The sequence below is a fragment of the Diadema setosum genome, chromosome 11 (assembly GCF_964275005.1).
Source record: "Diadema setosum chromosome 11, eeDiaSeto1, whole genome shotgun sequence".
Lineage (NCBI taxonomy): Eukaryota > Metazoa > Echinodermata > Echinoidea > Diadematoida > Diadematidae > Diadema > Diadema setosum.
The window spans coordinates 35,352,634-35,380,116 of record NC_092695.1 but is presented as its reverse complement, the minus strand read 5'-3'; the positions used below and the strand labels follow the sequence as shown (position 1 = coordinate 35,380,116).

The window sequence follows — 27,483 nt, the reverse complement described above, 5'->3', positions numbered from 1 at the left end:
GCATAGGCTATCATCACCATCCAAAACATTGTAAATGATCAGTATTTGATTTCATATCCTTATACGTCCCTCTTCCATTATACCATGATTCTCAAACAGTTTTATCAAGTTCACTGGAACAAATCCTGACCTTCTGCACACTGGGAGCTATCTATACGAGGGTATCAGATGACTTGCAAAGGATTTGAATGCCATAGCAGGCCTCGAACTAACACCTGGGATGACTGCTCCTACAAGGCACTTAAGAATTGTAAATTTAACCAGATGACAAAGAGCAGTTGTGAAAGCTGAAATCTGCAACCCATACACCCTTTGCAAATATCAAGTGGAGAGTGTTCACAAGTCGTTGAAAGTTTTGATGAGCGATCAAGTCGTTCTCTGAATTTTCAATTATCGGTGTATGATATCTGATATCAAACGGCATGTGACAAATTGACGATCGACAATCAGCAATGAAAATTAATGTAAGTATGATATCAACATCGTACACGAGTCAATGTCTGTTTTTGTGTTAGATTTTAACAGCAACGATGATTCACAAACCTTGGCAGGATTTCTATAAGTCATAAATTTTAGTCACAATGAGCTACATTCCTGTTTGATGAGATCTTCTATCACACTATGAGAAACAGGGCTCTCACTTTAATGCCCACCACTGAAAAAGACAAGACTTACAACAGAGCTATGGGTCTGATCATCGGTGATAGAGTGATACCAAAAATACACACTTATAATGCTAAGTTGAGGTTCGCTGCACTGATCATACACAAACCAGAAGTTAAAAATAGCCATGCACCCTGCTAAGGGGGTTTGAGGAAAGCATGAAGAAAAAACAAACAAACAAACAAACAAACAGTCTTTGATGGAAGGGAAATAGAATGAAGGAATATGACTATATGAGAAATTCTACCTTTGTTTTTAGGGAACTACAATCCATAATTAGTAGCATATATACATATATGCATTTATATGTTTCTATTTCATGTGAATGTAATAACAGGACTGACAAATGTATTATTTTTCACATAGTGAGATATTCTCCTGACCACATAGCTGGTGTGGGCATTCTGTCCTGACTTCCTTCAGAAAACCTATGATATGGAGCATTGGTCCTTTGTCAGTATACTGATTATTTATGCATGAGTAAAATTATGAATCATGTTTACATCTGCGATGTACACACTATATCTTGACATTGAACAATTTTCTAATGGTTGGAGATGTAATCTTCTTGCTTCAGTTTCCCTTACCTCTACTAAGAGCTACAACAACAGAAAGTAATCCAATTGAATGGCATACAATAGCTAGGACAGGAGAAAGTAATTACTTTTCCAAGTTACATGAGCTGTAACCATGACAATAGGGAGACTGGTTTACAAAGATGACGTGTGATTGGTAGTTTACAGTCTGTCTTCACCTTTCTCAGAGAAAAAAAAAGTTGATAGGTTTGAAGGAAGCTTTTTTTTTTTAAAGTGAAAAATTCACTTTAAGAACGGGAAGAGGAAGAAATCACTGAAGCGAAATTTCAGCTATACACATATTTTAAGCATAACTAAGGTCTGAAATTTTCCAGCCTGACGGAAAATACACTGCTGTCTACTTGTCCATCTGTTTCTAGAGGATAAGCATTTTCTTCCAATGCGGTCATGCAGAAGTCCGGTCTCTCGTGGGTATTTGCCTTTGGCTGCACAACGGAAGTCTACAACATGCGGCCAGCTAAGACTTTGATATGATAATCCACTCAGGTGAGGAATGACACTTCCGTTTCGGCGACATACGCTCGAAATCAGCGTTCACTTGTCGCATAGTGAAGCTAACTTCAGATCATATGATCCGTGTCATTCCACTGGAATGCACTGCCAGTTGTCCACTGTCTACGCCAGATAAATTAATGAGATTATTCCACTTAAGAAAAAAAAGTGACCACTGACAAGACATGATATGCCTCTACACTTGAGCCACTAAATTGGTGTTAATTGGTTCCTACAACCCCTCATCGACAGGTTGATGGTTTCTTCTCTCATACGGGTCACGAACACCGCCTAGAGTCTCTGAGGTATACACTTGTCAGTTTATTATTAACCATTCAATGAAATGTGCAGGGATGCTGTCTGCAAACCATGTGATATATTAACTTGCAATGTGGGTTGAGGAGCTTCTGACTGAAATCAAGTCTCCTTGAAGAAGAGGATAATAAAGCCCTTGGCAACCTGCTGCACCTGATGTGAAGGAGTAACGTGTCCCATTTTATGGGAAGAGCTGAAATGGCTAAAAACTTTATCATCCACCTATTAAAGGCCAAGTCTTTTTTTTTTCCTCCCGACATACCAATCGCCAATTTCATCACTTCTCATCCATCGGTAACAACATGTCTATCGTGAAACACCTTACCATGTCTGTTTTTCTGAGATTACTTACTGCATGGAATGAATAAACCTCTAAGATGTTCTGGAAAGCTGTCATTTTTCATTCCCGGCAACTTCATTGAGATTCATGCTGTAAATAAGAAGAAGGTTACCTGTTTCCTGGCCTATTTATTGGATTAGAGGAGATTACTTATCAGATATATGGCCCCAGAAGGGGCACAAGACTTCAAATTTAATTCAGTATAAAGCATGCCTAGATCTAGGCTCATTCACAGTACAGACAGCTTGGAAGATAGCATGAATGGATCAAAGCTCACCTCCATAACGTACGGTACGTCCGTTTCAAACAGCCGTTTTCGGTGCGCATTGGCCGCAGCCACACACAGTAAGTACTCATTTCTCATGTGGGCCGACCGGCGGTCACACGTTTTCCGTCTGGAGACCAGCTTGGCCGTCGTCTTCTCCAGCGACGATCGGGACTGGAAGAACTTTGTTGACCCTTTGTTCAATCTGCGCATCAGAAATGATAAAGCGACATCACCATAGCTAGAAATGTTGCATTTTCAGGAAAACTAAGTGCCATGATTTCTATTTTCACACGCAAACATTCACAGACAAATCAATGCAACAACATCAACAATGTACCGCATGCGCCATATATATTACAAATTGAGACTTGTCATATGATTTTGCAAGTGATAGAATTCATGATCAAGAACCACTGAAATGTATGAAAAGTACTTATTACTCTTTTTGAGAAATATATAGTGATTTCACAACTTGGAGATATTATATATATATATATATATATGTATATAGATATTATAGTGCATCTGTGCTATTTCATCAGCATGCTGCGCCACTTGAAAATGCCACATTGTTCGCTGTTTAGCCCATGTATGTATGGGGGTTGTAAACAGTAATTACCAACTTGCCAGTATATCAAGTTGGCCACTGGCACAATATGTGCACAATGTTTTACTAGCAAATGTCATTGTAACTGAAAGCGAATGTACAATAGATCTTTGTTGGGTAGTTTCACTTATTTCTGAATAAATAGTCATGTGAGAGAGAGAGAAAAAAAAAGAAGTCTGTTGATCGGTAAATCCTGAGCACAGCGTGCAGAGAAACTTCACAGCTCCAAGTTGAAATTCCTTTGAATATTGAGCAGTAAAATGTTGTTTTGCCAAGCATGAGATTGCAAATGTGAGTATTTTTTGCATTGTAATGATCATGCCGTGCTACATGTTCTTGATGCTTGCACCCATCATTCTCTGGTCTAATGCCTGAAGTCTTTCCAACATGGCATGAGGCTAATGGAGGGAAATGGAAAATTCCATGGAAAAAAAAAATGTATCACTTGAATAAGGGAAATGTCCTGGATGGTGGCCCCTTGGAGTCCTGAAAGCTATCTAATCCAGTGACCCCTCAAAACCTTAATAAAAAAAAGTTTGAACGAGACCTTGCAGGCTGGATTCCATCAAATAACCTGTCAAATGAACAAGGTGCTACACTCAATTTAATTTATCTAAACTGAAAAAAAAAAACAACAGAACAACTCAGTTTTCAGAAACATTTCATACAACCAGGCGACACACCAAATTTAGAATGCAATTAGCACAGGAATTCCTGGCACAGGTCTCTTTATACGAAAAGAAAATAATTAAGTAATACAGAGAAAAAATGCTGGCATGAGAGGAAAAAGGCCCAGGAAGTAGACTGAGCTTGTGCCTGTCACAATCCTATGACAGCGGTTGGGTGTTGATGTTCTTTGTGGGATGTAAGTCTGTATGCTGTAGGGAAACAGGGGGTTATGTCTGATTAACGCAAGTCGACAAACACTCATGCTTCAACAATGCCTATAGCACAGAGACTGAAGGTAAATTCTGAATTTTAACACAATTACTTGACAGGGGGGTTGAAAAAAACCCAAACAAACCATGTTTCTTGCCAATGAAGTTGTATTGATACAAAAATAAATCATCTGCGTCAAAATACACTGAGATCTCTATGACAGCATGGCAGTTCCACAAAAATCATATGTTGCTTGCTTTGATTTAAAGTGATGATAATGATTGCTATTTTAGACAGAGTGAACATGGATAGAAAGGTGACAGATTCACAATCAGAACAAACTTGACATCCACTTCATAGAATCAAACATCTGGTGCGCAGAGTAAACATCTAGAAAGAAAATCAGAAGACCCAGTTCATTCAGAAAGTCTCTTCAACAAATAATGCACAAATCATATCCTACAGTATACATCTTTAAAAAACAAACAAACAAACAAACAAACAAACAAACAGAGAACATCGATGGTTTGGGAGCAGAGATCATGCTACGATCAAGTGTGGCGAATGGTTAATATTTTACATGCAAACCCTGAACAATGACACACCTTGCCCAGTGTACATAGACAGGATGGGAGCATTCTCCGAACAGACCTGATGCTTATCTGCAGCGGGGCTGTTGTCTTAGTAATGAACAGGCGATTTTCTTAAATATCCTTGTGACACATCCACACCAAAGTGGATGAAAACTCTCCCACTGTATTCCCTTGTCTGCATTGAATTTGGGTTGCACATTTTGATGGCTATCACACTCACATGAAACAGTCTGACCTGCTGAAAAAACTTGCCAACAATTTGCTTCAGCTCTTTACTTTCATTCATTGATAATTTCCCTCAACATTTACACAAGAACCTAGCTTCAAAGGATGACAGGAAGTTGTAACAGTTTTTGCCAAATCACTCAGCTACTCTTTGTATGCACTGTTAGGACATATGGATGCAGAAAACAGTTTGTTTTACCCAGAACTGAACTGGATAACTCATAGCTAAACTATACCTCGCTACAATGTGTAATCAATCAACAAGGCTTTGAAATGTTCAAGGATGTTTGTGCACAACCTGTCTAGAGATACACATCTCTAAATAAACAGTATTTTCATCTTCACCAAATAGTGGTATGTAGACTTGTCTAAACGACATCAAACCATATGTGCTATCCCATCCACAGTTTTCAACAGTACATCACCAGAATAGATTAAGAGAAGAAATCATTGCCACGGTAACGGGATGTATTCCGAAAAAGGATCATGGGCTTACAGCGTACATATTGATATCTGTTTTGAAGTTAACTCTTTATGTGCCACGTTCGCACGTCCGACTCAGTCGACGGCGTGCCAACTTCGCATATTCTGCTCAAACGCACAAACCCGCCCAAACCGATCGATAAATCGCCAAATGCCAGTACAGTGAAAGCGTTTCTCGCCCTTCCGTTCCTCTCACATATAGCTTGCATTTTATGTTGTTATTGACTAACAAGCGGCATTCCCTACAGGATTTGCGTGAAAATTCTAAGTTTCTGTCACTGTTTTGCGTGCAAAGTCATGCCTTTACAGTAGTTTAGCTTCAAGTCAATTGAAAGAAAACCAATCATGGATTTGTCATACAATTTACATCAAAGCAAAGCTTGTCATTTTCTCAAAATTTTTCTCACTATTATGTCCACCTTAACAGAAATCTATACAGGTAAGATACATATGAAAAACAAAATGTTTTTGCTAAGCATGACAATGTTGGTGGCTCAGAATAATGTGGCACACAGGGGGTTTCCAACATGGCACATAACGAGTTAATTAGTGCAGAAATGATGAGAAATGTGACTGGATTAACCAGTAAAATTCAATATGGTCTGCAATCCCCTGCCCAGGTTTTGTCTTACTTAACTAGTATGAATGATTAAACATGGTTGAGGTGAGGGTGAGCTTGCCACAAATGTTTGCAACAATGACCTCTCATGTCTGCTACAATTGGACAAACTCCAAAATGAATAGCATGGGACTAGCTCCCCTACAGCCAACATTCCCTAGATGACAAGTCTAATGAACTCTCACAGATGAAAATAACTATGAATGATGTCACTACTGTAGTCCCTGATTGCCAGATTTTTGGTCTGTTCTTTGTGATAATCTTTCACAGCTATTACGTACGGACACTTTACTATTTTAGAAGAACACAAGAATGTATTTTATGTTGTGTATTTTATATTTGTTGTAATATCCAATGTACCATGAATATCCATGGTGGACAATAAAGTAAATCAGCCGCTGATCAATAGTAACAAAATGGTAACATCAGGGTGACAGTAATTTTGATACTTAATCACACATGAACAAATACTTCCAACACAGTGTAACACAGAACCTTTAATGTTCAAATCTAGGTCCTCCCTGCTTCCTAAACGTAAAGAGGAAGGGGGAAAGGAGGTGACTGGTTGAGGCGCAAGCCTTCCCTTCTCTAATCTTACCCCTGGTACTGTGCATGGGACTTAATGCTCAGGTCAACAACATTCTTATCAAGTTCACAAACCCTCTCTCCCTCTATCCCCCTTCCTCTCATGTCCTGTCTTTCTTACAATTCTTTTTTCAAATCTTACTACATATGAGTCCAACTCACACTATCCAAAATTAATACTGCTTGCTGCTGAATTATCTTTTCTTTTCTTGGCTTTTTTTCTTGAGAGGTCATATGTGAATGGTGGCAAATAAAATAGATTTTCGTAAAATGATCCCAAACTGATGTGTGTGAATCCCCTGAGCTCTCTCTCCTCTGTGATGCTCTCTATGTACAGGCTTTCTACATCCCCACTGGCAATGATCAAACTCAAGATGGAATTGACAGATGATGCTTGGGACTGATAAAAGTTCTTCTTTTCAACAATCTTTTTTATTTTTATAAGGAGCAGTAATGCAAGTACCTACAAAGGCCTATTCCAAATACTTATGTGCAATGTTATCTATTTGCATTGAATTTTTGCATCCATATTGGTAGAATTGATTGCAGGAATATTTAGAGTGTTCCATGCAATGACTTTGAGTGTGACATAGAGTGTATGTTTGTCCCAGATTGGTACCTACATGTATACACTCTCAGCATGAGACAAATTTCATATGACACGAGGTTGCTCTATATCTGGGACCTGGAGGAAAATGAAGTCTGGATGTCAAGGTAACCAGGTCACATGATGGTGACTCACTCCCTGAGAAACTTTGGAGAATCCACACTAAGAAATTCCCCATGAAATTTACTCAGGCGGGTCTGGTCAAGACTTATTCAACATACAATGAAGGCCTACGTGTACTTTATGAGTATAAACTAAGAACCATGGATCCCAAAGCTTTTGAACTCTTTCTCAGTATGTGTCCATGCTTCTCATTCAAAAGTAGTACTGTTGATTCAAATCTGAAAATATGGCCATTATGGAAACTAAACACTACTTTGATTCGGGTGAGAAAGCAATTAATAACAATATTAAACAAATTATATATAATTCATGAGAAAAGAATGCATAACATCCTTGTGGCCTTTTGTGGTCTTGTTGTTATTGTTCTAAAGTCCTTGTACGTAAGGCTATTGGCCCTATCTATTCACTTTTGGTGATGTGTTAAACATTCCAGACATACCAGTATGTTGACATGAACACAGAGAAGTCATGTATCTGGTCACATGACACCCCATGTGACTCAAACTATGCTTTCTGTAAACACTCTCTGAGGAAAGACTGACATGGAATAAACAATTGAGCTCATAGTGAGGCAAGGTGCATTAATCTAATAAGTTTTGCCTTGTTAAGAATGTCCCCATGTCCCCCTGTTTTTCATGGAATGTCCTCATGTGAAGGTCTCCCTTTCCCCCCTCAAATCCTTTTTTTCTTCTCGAGTTCCCCCTCCTTCTCACCAATCAACCCCCTTCCTCTCCCCCAATATAGCCCCTTTCCTCTCCCCAAATCTAACCCCTTCCTCTCAATTCCTATTTCAAAAAACCATCACTAGAAATGTGTTTCCCTATCCCGCATTACTCATACACCAATACAGACTGGGGAACCAGGACAGTGGTTTCCCTAAGTTATCGCCATATATGAAAATTAAGAAAATCAAGAAGATCAGGAAAGGGGGGAATAAAAAATACATGGGATGGGAATTCTACCAATGAATGAAATTGTGCTTTAAAAATTATATTGAATTGCATTTCTTTTCTTTTTGACAGTTTTTTTTTTTTGTTTTTTTTTTACTGTGCAATCTTAGCCATGGTTGAGAACATAATAAGCCATATGATTAAAATCTAGCTAAGTTTTTAATTCTCCCTTGGCTTCAGCAATAATGAAGCAGGTTGGTGGTCAAACGAACTGGCGTTTAGTGACTGGGTGACTGATGATGTCGACACCAAAGCATATTTACAGAAGGCATGGGATGCAATCTAGGAACCAGAGTTCCCATCAGGATGACAAACTTGGCTATTCATGTACTCACAGGGAAACCTCTGTGAGTAACCATAGAAACTGCAGTGAAAAAATTGCTTGCCTTACTGTTTGTTTGTGGGCTTTTACTTGATATTTCTTGACTACCACTTTATTTGGGAACATCACAGATTTGATCTAGAATACTGCAAGTGCATCTCTTATCACCTACATATGAAGCAGAGAACATTAAACATATTGTAATCATATTTTCTATCACCTATGAATCTGAGAATGTTAAACACAGTTTAATCCTATTTGACCACTTTCTGGTAATGCTGTGACAGAATATTCTTAATATTGACAAGAAAGTAGTAATGTTCTCATTCATCTTTGAATACCATATTTCTTTAGGTTAGGTTGCAGAATGCATGTATCTGTAAATTGGCCTAAGCCAATAATAGCTGATTTCCCGCAATAACACTGCCGACAAAATGAAAACCCATTTAAAACTTCTATAATCACTCCATGATAGTCATCAAAATTATGCCATATCAGAAAAAAAAACAACAACACATATATGCTACTGCCCAAAACTAAACATGTAGATATCAAGAGTTCAGATGATAGCATGATTCGTGATAAACCTTGAATCTTGATGTCATTCCAAAAGCTTTATATTTATGTACAAACATACAACAACAAAAAATCAGAGTTGCTCAATGAGAAATAGGCAATATTTCCACTACACTGAAACAGAGACTGAACACGTACGGCACCTTGGCAAACTCTGAATGCCACATTTGTGCCGTAAACTGGGAATAAACTATATAAAAGTCACATTCACATAAAATGTTGTCACTTCGGCTGAATGGCCTCACTGGTTAGTGCCAGCACGCAGCAGTGCAGGATGAGATATGAGGGGAAAAGGAAATGAAATTGGCTGTGTGTCATGAAGATCACAGTTTAGTCATCAATTACAAAGGCAAACACATATTTTCAAAATATTTTGTCAGAAGAACTGTCATATTTACTGACAAAGGTTGTCTCAAAGGGAACTCAGGAGAGAGAGAGAGGGAAAAAAAAGAAGAAAACATTGGGCGGGTGAACAGAACAGCTTCCATCATGTCCGTTCACAGACTGCTGAATATTGCTGGTGAGTTAACAACAACAACAACAACAACAAAGGAATGAATGGATATTATACTTATTGATGGTTGTAACTACTTGTGAAGAGATTAATAGCCCAGTAAATGGGATGAAACAATACTAATGAATATGAATGGACGCTATCAAAACAGAACAAAATTGTATACAATGCAAATAATGACCTCTGAAGTATGTCAGGATCAAATTTTACTTTGAAATTTATACTGGTATGTATATCAGTCACTATAACCGTCAAAGCATCGAGTGAATATCAGACGATGAACATTGATGAAGTGACTTTCAGTTTCATAAGATATACAATGGTTACCCTCCATTAACAATGATACTTCAAGAGAATTCAAAAACTTTAAGGAAGAATGAAACCCATGAGACAAAAGACACTGTCTGGATTGACCCATTTAATTGTCTATACAAAAATTCCTCCCCCCCCCCAAAAAAAAAAAAAAAAAAAAATCCAGTAATTTGAGTTTTGATGAGGAGTGTAGCTGAGAATTTATGCTGAGCCTCGCATACAAGCAATGCAGTAACAAGGAACAGACAAAAATGCAACAGTTTTGACTGTCCATCTTAGGTACATTATACGTTAAGTCTAGAAATGCTATAAAACACAACTTTCAATAGAATTTTAAAGCTGTTATTATCTTTTCTAATCAATATTAGGCCATTCAGTTGGAAAACAACAAAAAATTCAATGAGCATTCATTATTTGACTTTGATATATTAGTGCATATATGTTTGTCCATAATTACATTCGTTACCCAAATTTTTTTTTTTTTTTCATTTTGTCAAGAATTCTAATGGATTGCTCCTTTGAAGCAATTTTGGTGCAAAGTCATCTGTTATTAAAGAAAGTGTTCTAAAAGATGGTTTTGTATAAAGGGGGTAATGCACATTGGAAACAGAAAATAGAGTGACATCCCTGAAATGTACCCTTATACTGTGGAAATGCCATACTGCCAAACTGTGACGCACAATGATTGTTCCTAGGCAAAAGTGCAACCTAAGGATGAAAGGAATCACTTTACAGACATCGTACCTGTTCTCCGCCTCGGCTGCTTTGGCCCTGGCATCCTGGGCAATCTTCTCCGCATCGGCGTAGTTCTTCCTCGCCTTGATGAGGTCTCTCACACTGGCCTGGACCTCCTCATGCCATACACTGGCCAGGTCCCCACACTATCAAGCAAAAGGATAAACAGTGGAACCACATTATAACGAGGTCGGATATCTAACTCAACCCTCTTATAAAAGGGCAGTTTTTGCAGGTCAAAAGTCTTTGTATTTCTTTGGGGGTTTTTTTTTGTACCCTAATTATCAAAGAGAGAAACCTGATATGACAAGGTAATTGCAGCCTTATCAAACATTGACTCAATGGTGGCTGAGGTACACTCTCTCAAGAGTCACAAACTGAAGTAGGCCCTACATTTTGTAGGATGCATCATGTGAATACATGTATTATGTTATAATGTATACAATGCTCTGCCTCATATACTGCTCGAGTAACCTCAACATTCACTATGCTAAAAAAAAAGAGAGAGAAACTATGTAGCAACATCTATGTGGTTAAAAAGGGGAAAAAATTGTCGTACAGATTCCTAAGGTCTTTCTCCTAAAATGGAACTGGGTCAGCTATTCAAAAGGGACTAGAAACTCTTTTCATACATTCATATCAGGGTCAATTCCTATGGTAATTTTCCATCCCAAAAACCTCCATTTAGAGCAAAGTCGATGCACACACTCTGTGGTCATCACTATCTTTAGACAGGAAAAATAATGCAGTTCAAAGGTAAACATACAACAGTCATCATCATTCTCAACCCAAACAATGTCCATGACATAACACTGATGTTACTTTTGAACAGATGTTGGGGGGGGGGGGGGGGAGAAACAGCAAGCATTTTCCACAGTGTAACTACAACTGTAGGTGACTTTTCCATGTCAGGAAGGTACAGCGTTGGCTTGCATCATGGCTATTTTTAGCATGAATGTGTGCTATGCTATCACCTCTCTTTCTCCCAGTCTTTCCTCATCCCCCTCTCCAGCCCCCCCCCCCCACCCCCTCTTTTCAAGCCACTGGTCTCTCTCTCTCTCTCTCTCTCTCTCTGATCTTCATGGATAAATGGGATACAGTAATGGCGGTATAATGTTTAACAATCAATGACGCAGCAGCTGCAATTGGAAGCCTGTACATACATGTATACAGACCCTATATCGTCAAAGGAAATTTCCGTTGACCTTTGCTACTTGTACCTGCAAGGCTACAGGTATGGGCTACTATTTGCTAACATGTAGTTTTTCTTGCCGCCCATATTCATGCCCATAATTCAAACACTTCAAATATTCACTTCATCAGCCTACACTGCTTTCTTTTAATCATTTACCTTCTTCATGACTAAGGACTATATATGACCACTGCCTGCTTTTCTCCCTCTCCATCTCTCTCTGTCTGTGCACAAAATGTGTGCCTTTGGCAAATAGATCTATACCAGCCTTTACTAAACAATGATGGCATATTTCTGTATTCTACCTAATTCCATTCAACTACATTATTTGTGTGAAATTTTTTTTTCATCCTTGATACATTTTCAATTTTATCCAATAATACACATATGAATGTATTTTAACATCTTCTTTGAATATTCCTTGACACAAAGACTGACCTTTAACCTTCACAATACCAATTCCAAATATGCCCACGGTTGAGTGTTTCTACGGGTAGTTGTAAATCACGTAATCTCCTTCATGAAAAGCTCAATAGACATATTTTGTTCTAAAGCCTTGGAGTTCTGCACCATTCTTGGTTGGTTTGAATGTATGTGTATGTAATGTTTGTAACTCCTCATTCTGCTAACAATATCATCAAAAATATGATTTATTAAAATCTTATGGGCAATCACTGGATTGTTGGTGATGGTCAATGATTCCATTTACTGTAAAAGTGGAAATTTTCGCGGTGTTGAAATTTTCGCGCATTTCGCGCAACCAGAAACTAGTGCGAAAATAAAAGCACACAAATATTTTTGCATGCCACATGTTCCAGCGGTTGATGTCTTGATTCCGCGGAATTAAAAACACGCGAAACTCTTCTCACCCGGCCAAGTGCGAAAAATTAGTCACACGAAAATATCCACTTTTACAGTAATCTCATTGTTGGAAAGCGGCAATGGACGCATGACCAATAATCCTAAAAAATATGTGGATAATGCTCTCTCATATCAATGATGAAAAAAAAAGAGGGAAAACAGAGAGATGGGATTCAACCAAATGTGCTTAATAACTTAATTATAATAACCTCATAATTTGTACTTATGCAAATTAAAAAAAAAAAAAAAAATATATATATATATATATATATTGATGCAAAGAAAGAGGTGTACAAAAAATAAAGCCATGTAGGCCTACATATTGCATGCATACATATAAACTCTCAATTCACACAAATTCCCACACAGCAAACAAATAGAAGCACACACAACCCTCACAAAAACAAATGAACAAATAACCAACTTTGTATTGTTTTTATAATCACAAATCCAATGTTTAAAACATGTACACAGCAACCTGTTAAGAGTGACTTACTCTTTTCAGCTTGTTAGCTCTTGAATTCTTCTGTAGTTTGACGGAGTCTGTGATCTGGGTACCAATGGTTTCTGCAGCGGTCAACCTCACCCTCGCATTCTTCTCTGTCTCTTCTAATAAAGACTTCCATACTTCCCACACAGTCCTGAGAACAAAACACATCATCAATATTTACAAACATCAGTTAACAACACCAAATGCATAAAAACATATCTGAAATACATGTAAATGTTATCACTTGAATAGTCTCCCGATCTCATTAGTTCACACTGGCAGCTTATTTGGCCTACTTATGACCAATCCACGCAATTCAATATTGCATACAATGTATTCCGACAATTTGCATTGAAATTGCTCCTTGATGGGTTACTCTAAAACATCACATCATGATCTCTTTCATATCATCTCTCCTGAAAACATTTTCAAAGATAAAAGAACTACATGGCTCACAATGTGTTCCACTTCGGGTAGACAAGATCTGAATCAAAATCCTGCATCAAAATGTGTCACATATCACACAATAAGGCATAGTGAATTAAGACAACTATTCTATACACATGCAGGAATCAACATAAGCAGTGCCCCAGTGGCCCATGGCTACTGAAATACCAGATTTCCAAAAGGTTATGGCCCGACTAGGCACTTAGAATAAAAAAAAAAAAATGGATTTTTATTTTGGGTCAGGACATTTCTTCTTCTTTTTGTTTTGTTTTGTTTGTTTGTTTGTTTGTTTGTTTTTTTTTGGGGGGGGTACCAAAATTTCTGTTTCAAAGATTCTAGTGACTCAAACTGGCCACTGGGGGGAGGGGGGGGGGGAATATGTGTACATGGTTGAATGACAGAAAAAATATAGAAATGTGTAGAAACAATGAAAATATGGAACAAAAACTGAAATAATTCCATCATGCACTAAAAGAACAAGTGGAGGTGAATTAACAATTAAATACATTTTGTGTTTGTATAATTTCATTTCATTTTGTTGCAAATCCATGCACTCCATTTCACACTATCATGCCATGAACCCACAAACAACTCAGACTACCATTCTGCCAGAAATAACCACTGGTCTCTCGTGAATTTTTTCTTCGTTGAACTCAGCAATATCTACCATGGATGCAGCATGCACTGCATATATATCAAATCATCATTGTCCTGTATACAGCTCTATTACAGGTTACTACTTTAGACTATGATGATGAATTTCATAATAATAATTAAAAAAAAAGATCATTAGCATTTCCATCTTAATGTGAGGCAATCTGCATGAAAAGGATGTAGTTTCGATTCGTTCTCACATTGTTCTTCACGTGCCTCACGGGTACATTTTATTTCATACATAGAGGGCACTCAATCTCCTTCAGGACCACTTTCCCACTTGAACATTCAACTGAAGTGAAACCGAAAAAATGGCAAGCCTTTGGTTCCGTCAACTCTCAATAGGCCAATTAAAAGAAATTGGGCTTTAAGTTATTACAGATACCATTTAGGTATTTTTATGATCCCACAATAGCCTATCACCTCTGCTAAAGAGTATCTTAAAAGAAATCCTTGTCAAGGGGGAAGCTGCTCGTAACGTGATGAAAAGAAAAAATTGAGTTGGATAATGAAGAAATGAATGACAAGCCTTTGGGTCTGTCAACTCTCAATAGGGTAATAAAAAATGTGACTAAAATATTTCAGATAATACAATCCTTTGATGGCCTATCAAATCTGCTATGGTAATGCCATGGTAATTCATATCAAGGAGGAGCTGTTTTAATGTGATAAAAACAAATACTGAATTGGATAATGAAGAAAATTTGATAATATGAATATCCATGGATCACATTACAAAATCTGGAGGAGCCATCAAAATAACCAGCTCATCACCTCAATACTTGCTAAATAATCATCAAACACTTGGTGTGTAGACCAAAGGTAAAAAATAGTTCTTCTCTTGATTATCTAAGACAGAATAAATTGCTTCTCTGCTCTTGCAGAATGTATACCAAAAACAATAGCTAGATTTAGAGTGAAGTCATAAAGGAAATCTAAATATGCATTTTTACAAAATGTGAAAGAAATGACCTTCAGATGCAATATAAAGATGAGTGTTATCATAAATTGATGTGTGAATAATCATTTCCTTTTGATGTCAGTTGAATGATATGTTAGATGGCTTATCAACATTTAAATGGTCATTTGTTTATTCTTGAAAATTTTTGCCTCATGTGTTCCTTGTACTTCACTCAATTTGAGAAATCAAATTTGATATCTTATACTCACACAATCCTGCTTGAATTGCCTGGCATGTAACCTATTCTAAACAACTTTAAACTATCATCACAATCAGTAAAATTATAGCCCTTGCAAATTATATTAACATTGTCACTCTCCTAAATCTTGAATTGATGACAATAAATACCACAATTTATAAACATGTTATATTCATTGTATCTTTTAAAGCACTAACTAGTTGGGTGAACTCAAGGATCAGCATGTGTCAACTTAACATTTGTTTTTAATTAAATCCAAATAAAATTAAACGATGTGGATGTGACACTTAAAATTACTGTGAAACGATCAGGAGCAGAAAAAAAAAAAACTTGTACAGATTTACAGATTTAAAGGGCAAAAATGTACAGTTTTACAATTATCTGATGCTTTTAGTTTTATGATTCTGGAACTTGGCATTGCATTTCAACAAAACAAAACAATGTGCTGTGAAATATTCTTACCTTTGGACAAATGAATTTATGGATAAATTTGCACTTTCAAAACCAACAGCTCTACCTGATCTGCTCAAATGGTGGGTTGTGACAGATACATGGTAGCTTACTTGACTGATCTCTATAAAATCAATCCAAACAACAACAAGAAACATTTCATGCAGAATGCAGACTTTAAAATGTCACACACACACACACACACACGAATAAAAAAATGTGTAATATACATAAAGAGGCTGTGCAGATCATTTCACAAGCAGAAAATCTAAACACACAGAAAATATTTATCAACAATACAAAAATGTGGTTTAGCTGGTATCTATTATTTCAAAAACTATGTGGTGACAAGTTTCATTCTTGTTTTCATATCGATTATGCATACAATAAACATCGTAAAACAAATACAGAGATCATCAATTTCACATTGGAGGCAATTTATGTTATTGCTGCCTCGGCTTAGAACACCCACCCACGTAAGGGGGTAAAAAGATTAACCTACTGATGAGAGGGGTGTGCACGTGTTGTGGTTTTATCGTAAAATGTGCATTTTCATAGACTGGTGAAAGTGTCGTCACGTGTTAACGAATGCTGTATACCAGTTTGCACTGATGTCTAAAGCTTTGGCATTCACCGAGGGATTCATTCTTACAAGCAACCTACAAAGAAGAGAGGCATGGTTATTTGCATTGGAGGTGTGACACAGGTTACAACGAAAACATTTATCAGGAACACATGAATCCTTGTGATGTAATAAGCTGAAACAATATCACAAGTCACTGTCAAAAGAACATTGTTTGCTTATCAACAGAAGACATCATTGAGAACGATTTCTTGCAAAATCAAACTGAGAGAATGAAAATGACATTTTGCAAATTGATCCCTTTCTGATGTTGACCATATCATATCACTACCTAGTATGGACTGTAGATGTATTAATTTTTCAATAATATGAAGAGAAAAGTGCATGTGTGTAGCACTAAAGTTACAGTTATCAATTTGAATTAAGAGAGAAGCGACGAGTGGGGAGGGCGAAGGGGATTCAACAATAGGAACGTGTCACAATTTACTTGACTCTGACCACACGGGGGAGGTCTGAGGAAGATTTCATCAGTTTCCTATCACATTTCATTATCATTTCTTCATCTAAATTGCCTGCAGCATCCCTTTAAAGGCACTGTCTGAGGTTTATCAAATGTGATACCCCTTTCAGGTAATCGCGGTTCAATTATCCGCATCCAAATAATGCGGATGAAGTAGTCAAAATCGCGTTCATATATCCCATGAAGTGCGCACTACTTTTACGAGCACCCGTTCATATAATGGTGCGAGTTATTTGTCATGGTTACTGCGCACGCCTCTATAATGACGTAATGTTTCCGGTGAATATCCTCACGTGTATGCACACCTCTCGCGCGCTCAAGCTCAGCAGTCAGCGGTTGTGCGGGAAATCGAGTGACCTTTGACCGAACTGTGGAATGTTAGTGCGGATAAGTCGTAAAACGCGTTCATGTATTCTCGATCTACTCCTCATGCTGCAATTATGCGCATAATAGCAGCATAAAAATAATGCGCACTTTTCTACTCCTCTCCCGTTCATGTAATCGAAATTTTACGACTTGTGCTCCTATTATCCGCATCCACGATTACCTGAAAGGGGTATAAGAAGACAAAAATATGACTGTTTCACAAGGAATGTCGGTGCCTCCAAACCTCTGTAGGGCAAAGAAGTCATCACCATACAGGCATAAGTAAAGGACACATAGGCGGAACCTAGCTGAGATGATTGACATGGTGCCTCTGCATGATAGGGATTATATGATATGACCAGGGTTTCTATCTTTGGCGTATTTGGAGCTAAATCTGAGAAGAAAAAATAAAAATGATGTCATTCTGACCACTGAGTTAAAGAAGACTTACTCCTTCCCTCCATTTCCCCCCACTGTACTATCCTTAGCCATTGAGGCATTCCTCAACCCCTTTTCTCACTTTCTCACTTAAATACTCTTTTATATCTAGTCCAGTACTAGCTGGGGATAAGAAACTTGCTGAGCACTGTTCTTGCTTGCATATCTAACCCCATACTGCATGAAGCATACTGTAATGAATATTCATAAGACAGTCACATTGAATGACAGCTGATGATGATTATCATTAGTTTATATGCCATATAATTTATACATATTAATTCTATATGCCATATAATCTATACATCTTTTTTTTCCTACAAAGTTCTACTTTTCCTAATTCACAACTGAACCTTGATGGGCAGTCAGTGGAACAAGCCAAAACTCACTTTCCTTTTATATTTCATGAGGAACAAGAAAAAGAAATTGGTAGGTCTAGAGGGCATGGGGGCCTTAGCCCAGCAAATGGTGCAGCTGAGGCAAAAGTTTCAGAAAAGCCCTACAGAGGACTTGTTTGGTTCCTGTGAAGGGAAAATAAAACTCTGATATTTCCTTGATTTGCAGGAAACATTAATTCCTGAGCATTACATTTGCTGATAAAATTGCATACTAAGTGGAGAGGACTTTTGTTCAGATAGGCCCAGATAAGCACAGAACCTACCCAAATGAATGGTGTGATTAGTTGTTCTGATCTATGTGTGAGTAGAAATGAATTAAGTGGTAATATTGCCAGACAGCACTCTCTTGTTGCTGCTATGAGTAATGTTATTGACATATCATGCCAAATAGCATACATTTTTGTTTTTAAATGCTTTTTGATGCAAACTAAACTTCACAGTCATGCAGAGTTGTGTACACAGATGTCAAATTTGGAAGGTGTATACATGTACATAGACAGCTGAGTTTGAGCATGTGTGAGTTTAATAATATGGTAAGTACATATACCACATTGCCAATATGAAGCAGATGTGAATGTACAACTGCATTTAAAAAAAAAAAAGTATTTAAACATTAGACCTGCACATCAATCACCATGATTGAAATACTGTCTACCTCAAAAAGACTATAGACAATTGCTGTAAAAGAGGACATGTTTGCACCAGTAATTTTTCACCCTTGGATGAGTAAAAGATAAATTTCATGTGTTTTTGATCCTGCAAAATAAAAACATTGAATAGTGTTACATTTCACCTTGCATGCAAAATTATTTACATGTTTTTATTTTCATGCTAGTTTCTGGTCACATGAAAATTTCCACTTTTGCAGTATATGCAGAAAAAAAAAATTGCTAAAACATGTCTTGTTTTTACAAACTTACTTAACTTTATTTGACAAACTCACATATTTGAGTGAAGCAAAATGGGCTGCTATGTTTAGTACATAATTCAGCAGCTGCAAAGAGGCCAAGCACTGATAGGCTATTTCAGTCCTGTTATGCTTTGCTAAAATAACTTTACAGGTAAGTATGCAATGCATCAATGAAATCTCGCTATATTTCAGCCCTAGCTTGCAGGAACTTCATACTTTTTCCTTCCCTGCATTTTTTTTTTTTCAAATTCAGACATATTTTCAACGAGCTGTATTTTATAGTTTTCAAAACATTCAAGATTCCAGTTTCAATTTGAAGAGGTTATTCTGTCAAAAATTGAAAGCCACATCGTTGCAGTTTTTGCCAAGAAAATTAACTTTTGGAAGTAAACGTTAAACTCTTCATTACAGCTGCATAACACACAAACTTAAATGTGCAGGCTTGGCTGGCGATTTGGAGTTAGTATGTAACATGATATGAACATCATTACAAATGTCCTATCAGACTGACCATTCTGCAAGTTAAAGTATTGACCTTTGCTGTGATGGATGAAACTCAAAGTAATATAAAGAATAATTCTCAGGGAGCAGCATGTCACTTTTGTTGTTGTTCAGATGAGCAAACTTTGAGGTAGCATAGACACATGGGGAAAATTAAAGGACAAGTTCACCTTCATTAACATAAGGATTAAGAGAATGTAGACATATTAGTAGAACACATCATTGAAAGTTTGAGGAAAATCGGACAATCCGTTCAAAAGTTATGAATTTTTATATGAAATTATGAAAATTATAAGTTTTTGTGCAGTTACTGCTGGATGAGAAGACTACTGCAGTGTATGATGTCACATGCGTACAACAATACAAGGAAAATATAAAGAGAATTTCACAAAATTTCATCTTTTGAAAAAAGTACACATTCCCTTGACTCGTTACTGACATATATGTTATGGGTGATATTATTCCCATTGTCTTTAGAAAGAGGCAAGTCAAGTTCTCTTTTATTATGCAAAAAAAGTGAAAATATGTTGAATTTTCTTTACATTTTCTTTATACTGTTGTACTCATATGACATCACGGGCCTTAGTAGTCTCCTCATCCAGCGGTTCCAACACAACAATTTTAAAAATTCATAACTTTTGCATCGATTGTCCAATTTTCCTCTAACTTTCACTGATGTGTTCTACTAATATTGCTGCATTCTCTCAATCCTTATGTTAATGAAGGTGAACTTGTCCTTTAATGGTACTGGTAATGGTAATAGTGACAATTTATCAAAAAACAATATTTGCAGCCAGATAACTGAATTACAGAATTCTGTACATTGGGTAGTGACCTGAGATTATTACACAATCATCAACTCCATTGCAGTATAAAATCATACAATTATCACACAAATAAGATTGAATAACACAGTTACCCAAATTTCAAACAGATCATATATTTTCAGACAGTTGCATAGGAAAGTAAGGTAGCGCCGGGTCTCAATGCCTTTCTCTCACTTGTTTTGTTGGGGGAATGAAGATAATGGGAAATTTGTTCTGTCTGCAGAGCACTAGCTCTTCCAATCACAGGAAATGAATATTGAGGTCTCAATGAGTGGGCTAATAAATGGCTAATTGGTCTAATCCCACTTGGTGTATTTCTCGTTTCATTTACTCAGCATAGACGAGACTTAGAGATCTACGATTACGATAACGGATTGAGGACTGACGTCAAGGTTTTGGTGTAGGGTAAGGGTTAAAGGGCTGGAGGTGGGTTTAAGCCCGGAAAATGAACTCTCCTAGTATGATGCACTGGACATAAGAGTGAGCAGACCACACAGGACTCAATCAAATTGATGATATGAAAAGAAATGGGGCTTTAATGTGACAAAAGCTAAGCAAATTCATCTATACTCATACATCTTTTAAATTCTCTTTGATGTTTTGTATATCAAGCAATAAAAAAAAAATGACCCCTTTGTTAGACTCAATTGCATCTGGCTACCTGATACATTTTGTATGTCAGCTGGTGGCAATGTTGTATTCAAATTGTCTACTGACACCTTTTGGGTGAAACTGGTCACGTGAAGTCGCGGTCACTTGTGGACTCAAAGAGTTCAAGTACCTCCACTTGCTTTATCTATATGTGGGAACAGATTTGGTGTACCGAATAGCTCAGAGCAAATCTACTCAAAGTTATGATTAAGCGGTCAAAAGAGGTTTAGTCACAACAGATTTATCCTTAGAGCCTTTCGATCTATCGCATAATGATATCTTGATTTGGCAATTACTCGAGAAATTTTACTTCAGAACTTTAAAACTCTCATTTTGAAATGCGGATTCTTGGTTTTCATTATTTCCGCTGAGGTTTCTTGTGGTTTTTATTTTTTTTTTTTTTTCATCAGAGAAAATGATATTTGAGAGGAAGAAATCAAATTGCTACTAGGAGTCCCTTTGCTGAATCCACAGTTGAGAAAGTACTTTTTCAGTGGACAGAGAGAGAGAGAGACAACCTCCATGTACAGGAAACTCGGACTGACAGAGGAAGCCATTAGCCCCCTCTAGGCCAGCCATCGGACTCTCTAATGAGCCTCAGGTGTACACTTTGATCTACCACTAAATACCACATAACTTTAGAAGTCATCTTTGATGGGACAATCTCAAAGTCCAATCGATTCCATTAGAGATGTTATTTAAAAGACAATGAGGTAAATTTAAACACAAATGGCATGGTTTATACATTTGTACATTTTTATGACTCCTTTGATTTTTAACTTCTCTATACCCTCTGCTTCTACACTGTAAGGTGTTAGTTTTCAGTTTGTTAAAATTTCCATGGAAAAACTTGAGATACAATATAATAGAATTTTCCAGAGCAAGTGAGATGAATTTACATGATGTAATAAGACTTTACCTTGGTTTGTTTTCTTTTTTCATTATATATTTGTAGGACAGTTGACATCCATAAATGTTTATCAAAACTTGTGATATGATTTTATGTAGATGACAGAAAAGTACGCAGAACTTGTCATGATGTTCTGCATCAATTAGGGGCGCTATTCACTCTTTGTTCATTTTTCACACCATCTAGTGGCACAAATGTATCAGCAATGATAACAGAAAATGTGTAGAGAATGTTATCTATGTTTTGTGTAAAAACATTCCAGGGTGATAAGCAGAGTATTCAGTGCCGTTTACTCTGGGTCTCCCACTATTTTCTTTTGGAAAAGAGATTCTAAAACAAGAAGTGTCTCATGACCACAACAGGATGTCATTTGAGCCCTGCGCCTGGCCTAAAAATAAAGTAAGCACCAAACGGGAGTTCATCTACATACCACAAAGAGACAGTTTACTTCAAAGAAAGAAAAAAAACAAAAAACGAGGATGCTTGAATGCATATGTTGCTCTCCGATGATTCACTCCATGTTTTCGTTCACAATGTTGAACTGGCCTACCCTTTCCCTCTGTGTCGAAAATTTGTACTAAGTCCTGCATGCGCCATGTAGCTAGCGAGTATAATTTTTCGCGAATAAGGACTTCCTGACAATTTTGCATGTGGTTAAATTCCTGATCGTTGAGTACTGCACTGGACAGAGAAATATATGGGTGGACTTTGCATTCATGTGTGGTCAGAGTTGGTATTTTCATATGTTGTTTTTTCGTGAATGGCACCTGACTTGCACAATTTGAAAAAATAAAAACCATGCAAAATATATGGCCTATGCAGTATCCGGTATATTAATGCACATCATAGTATAAGTAAGACTACCCGTACAGTAATGTAATTTAAGTGATTGATATTCCACCTTCTACTCCACCCCCCCCCCCCAAATGTATCATTGTTTTAATTATACCAACGGCAGAACAAATATTTTTGAATCGGATGTTTAGAACCTAAATTCACAGTCACTAAATGTGATGTTACATCTTAGCTAATCCTGTCGAAATACACACAAAATGAGGCTGTGGGGCGGACGGAGTGTGGTTTTGCAGCAAATCCAGTCACTCTTCGCAGATCACGAGAGATAGGGTATTATAACCATCTCTTCCTCTCCTTTGTCACTGAGCCAAGAGAAGGGATATTCCCCCACATCAGCTGTCAGAGAACTGAGAGTCACCGAGCCCCGTCCCGTCCCCTTCTTCAGTGATTCAAATGCTGTTCTTGGCTACAAATCCCAAGCTGCCGCTAGCAGCGGAACTGTCCCGCAATGCCAGGTAGACGACATATTCCTCGAGATCGTCTGGATCTCAGCCTTACCAGGTCTCTTCCTTAACCACCCTCAATTCTCAGTCACATGGCTGAAGACTCGCATACAGTCTCAACCCCTGCATAACACATTTACTAAAGCAATATGTTTTTTGTTTGTTTTTTCATTTTAAAAATGAAATAGCATGAAAAAGTATAGAATGTCTCGTCAGTCAAATAGCACTTCCATGTGGAAGAACTTGACCACACGTTCAGTCACTGGCAGAAATATTTGAAAGATCAGATACTGCAGTTACACATGTGACCACATAAGAGATTTCAGTTTTGATGTGACAAGTTACAGAATGGGAACAAGATCACACATGAACCACAAAATTATGACCACATTGCTGTTGAGGTTATCAACCACAACTTTAGATGAATCGTGAGCTGAATTTCTGCGATGAAATTTCACTGTGAATATACATTGTAGTAGGTGTCATTTTCATCCCCAATATAATCAGTACAGAAACTACATCGATGTACCCACAAATCTATGGTGTATCAACATGTTAAACTTTAATGTATGGGGTAAAAAAAAAAAAAGATCATTTATAATCTATCATGATGTACATCACATAATTTATCATTATGTTAGTATCAGAAAAGGCTCAAACTTTGCCCAATAAAGCCTTGGTTGTATACATGATAGACACTCAATGTGTTATACTTCAATGTATGGCGTAAAAAAAAAAGAAAAAAAAATCACATTTATAATCTATCATGATGTAAATCACATAATATATCATCATGTTAGTATCAGCAAAGGCTCAAACTTTGCCCACTAAAGCCTTGGTTGTATAAATGATAGACACTCCCACTGTTTTTGTTGTTGTTTGTTTGTTTTTTGTTCACTGAGACAAATGTCAGAGCTAGAGGCTGCCAGATAGCCCCATCACATCTCTCACACATGGCTGCCAAGGCCCTCACCTGTTGTGCTGCTCTTCTTCCGTTTCTTCTGACGGAGGAGGGAAGTCTCGTTTCTGGAGAAACTGAGATGCCAATTTGGTAAGACTCTGCACATGTGGGGGAAAAAAAAAGATAAAAAGTATGACAAGTTTGTCAATTTAAGCAAAGTTTCTTTTGAATTCCATAACATGACTGATGCCTTGTTACCACCTTCAACTGATATCTATACAATTTTTTTTTTTTTTTTGCATTATATTCAATCCAGGTTGTATTTTATCACTACTTTTACATCATGGAATCCAGTTTGCTTGTGTCCACAATGGCATGTGCTGTAGTTTCCCCCCCCCCTTTTTTTTTCTTTTTTCTTTCTTTTTTTCCCTTCCCAATTATTTTGATTTCATGTCAGTTGACATTGGTTTATTTTATTTTGTTTGATATTGCTGTCTTGTGTATTTTCTGAGAGTCCCATATCGTACAAGCTTTGCTTCTTAGTGTGACCCTCCATTTCCATCCCCATCCTTAGTTAACTTGTATCATGTGCTTTATGTATATATTAACAAAGATATAATTGTGCTTCTTTTTTTTTTTCATCTGCTACTCATTTTCATATGTACTTTGTAAAATCACATTCTGCAATTATTACAAATATCCTGTGCATATGCATTGTATATTATTTCTTTGTTTATTAGATGGAAGTGAAATAAATTAGAATCTTGAATCTTGAATCTTGAATGATTTTGAGTAACATTAATCATTTTGTCACAGTTTCCCCTCACACACAGAAATCTTACTTCAGTTAACTCACGAGGAGGGCACTGACTCGGGGACTTTGAAATGTGTTCACGTCTTCCTCATTCCTTCCTCTATTGTTCAACTAAAATGCATCATTTTTACTCCAGTGGTTTTCACGGATGCATATTGTGCTCAGACACCAATACTGCTTATTCATACATTTGTATTACATCAGGATATGGCCTCGTATGGTATGAAAAAAATGAAAAGGTTCTGAAATGTCTCATTCTTCCTTTTTCTCGGTATCATTAAAAAGGGGGAATATTAATCATAACATTGAAGTGACTATCTAGAATACATGTATTAAAAACCAAGTCAACATCTGTGCTGTGATATGGAATCAGTTTGAGATGTCTTTTTTTTTTCTTCCATTTTTAAAAACATTATCTAAAAGACCTGCCCGAATAACAGGTGAAATTATCGTTATATTCAGGCTTATTTGTTGCAATTATTGTGATTAACCAGTTGAGGATGGACTGATTTTGCTACAACACACATTTCCCATAGACACCTGCCTGAGTATACTCGGGACTTGTCCTAAATGGGTTAAAGAACTTCTACACAAACCATCCTTGTCAATCCACAGCAAAGTTAGAAATGTATCCAAACTGCACACTCAGATTTTTACACTAAACACAGCCATGAAAGTCTATTGGGGTGTATTGATTCTATCATGGTAGAATTCTGCTGTGTGAATTAGTTTTATGTAGGGCAATCATTTCACCAGCAATACATTGAATAATGAAACTAAGCAGGAATCAACAGTATTTTGATTTCACAATTGTTCAGGAAAAAATATGACACAGTTGAATCTAACTTCACAGAGGAGAAACCTACACTGCTAATGCACTAACTACATATTGCACGTCTGATAATACTGCTCTGATACACGGTGTGTATATTGTACTTGAGTTTTTATGCGTGTATCTCATTCATATACTGAGTAGTGACAGGACAGTAGACTGTCATGTAGAAGGTCACACTACAGTGTATGTTGCATTTAATACAGTCAAGCACCATCTCAACTGGAGTGCTGGTAGAAGCTATTAACAAAATGCTTTTAACGATCTTTTCAATGTACCATGACTAACAAGAACCCTGACTTAAAATATTAGACGCTGCAGTAAGACACATACTGCAAACCAGTAGAGTTCAGTCCAATCATGTGAAGGGGACTGGTTAATACACAAATAATATGAAATCTACACAACAAGCACAACAGCTTTTTATTTTGATAATCATGTCAACTCAAAGGTATTGTAACTCAGTAAAGGCATACTACATAGGACTCCTAGGGGGAGAGGCTTACTACAGTACATGTACACACTCCAATAAAGGCACATGAGATCATGGTTACTATCACGGTAGTCAGGTTACTGACAAGCTTAAATAACTTTTACTACCTCCATACAATACAGTCTAAAAAATTTTTGTACTATGCAAGTTCACAATCATATGAACTATGCTGTACTCTGAAATAGAAATAAAGTCAAGGATCCCTGTGACAGCTTGTTTAAATCAAGAACAATTTATAGCAAACTTGCCCAGACAGTGTCAAGACTGGAATTAGCATGGCTCAAGGGAGAAAATAGCCATGTTCTTGTAGTTGAATGACAGACAAAAAGGAAAATATGAAAAGGTTGTTGCTGATTATTTTACAGTTCATCTGTTTTGGTGTCTATTTGTTTGTTTGTTTACTTGTTCGTTTCATTTTGATTTGTTTTTTTTGTTTGTTTTTTTTTTGGTCTTTTGTGCATTGATCAAAGTTGGACTGGTACAAGGGCTGGGGAATCAAGGTACAGTAGGTCATATACACTGTATGTATCCTAGGCATTCATTTTATGCTGGATGTACACAAACAAAAGAAAGAAATTAAATGCCTTCTGAACATTCCTACATGAAATAGGTATAGAAAGCTGCAAATCGGCCAACATCTACAGCCAGCCTTTATCTTATCCTAGCCTATAGATGTAACTCAAGTGTTCCTCTTTTCAAAATACCTGTGCTCAACCATACGTGCACACTTTGGGCTAATATTTGATTTACAGTTTGGGATGCAGTTCTTTGCTTTAAAGGAATGATTTCCATAACTTGTGTGCGGGGTTAATAAGTTAATCCTTGTGGAAATAAAATCTTTTTAATCTTTTAATCTTCCTGCTGTTTCTTTCTGCTTTTTCTTTAGATATGACATAATATTAAAGCAAGGCAACATAAGATCTTTCTGAGAAAAAAAAAAATCATTGATTTGATGGAAACTGTGGGGTAATAAGCACAGCTTA

The 27,483-nt window shown here is 37.0% G+C and overlaps 1 protein-coding gene across 1 annotated transcript in view; it reads right to left on the bottom strand.

Annotated features, from left to right (window-relative positions):
• The window catches only part of LOC140235055 (F-BAR and double SH3 domains protein 2-like), a 70,404-nt gene that overhangs the window by 35,400 nt on the left and 7,521 nt on the right, over positions 1 to 27,483 (bottom strand). Inside the window, exons 4-7 of the mRNA XM_072315093.1 lie at positions 24,434 to 24,519; positions 13,354 to 13,498; positions 10,814 to 10,950; positions 2,684 to 2,876 (exon numbers count right to left, since the gene is read on the bottom strand). Coding sequence (XP_072171194.1) covers positions 2,684 to 2,876; positions 10,814 to 10,950; positions 13,354 to 13,498; positions 24,434 to 24,519 — 561 coding nt within the window. The remainder of the gene's footprint in view (positions 1 to 2,683; positions 2,877 to 10,813; positions 10,951 to 13,353; positions 13,499 to 24,433; positions 24,520 to 27,483) is intronic.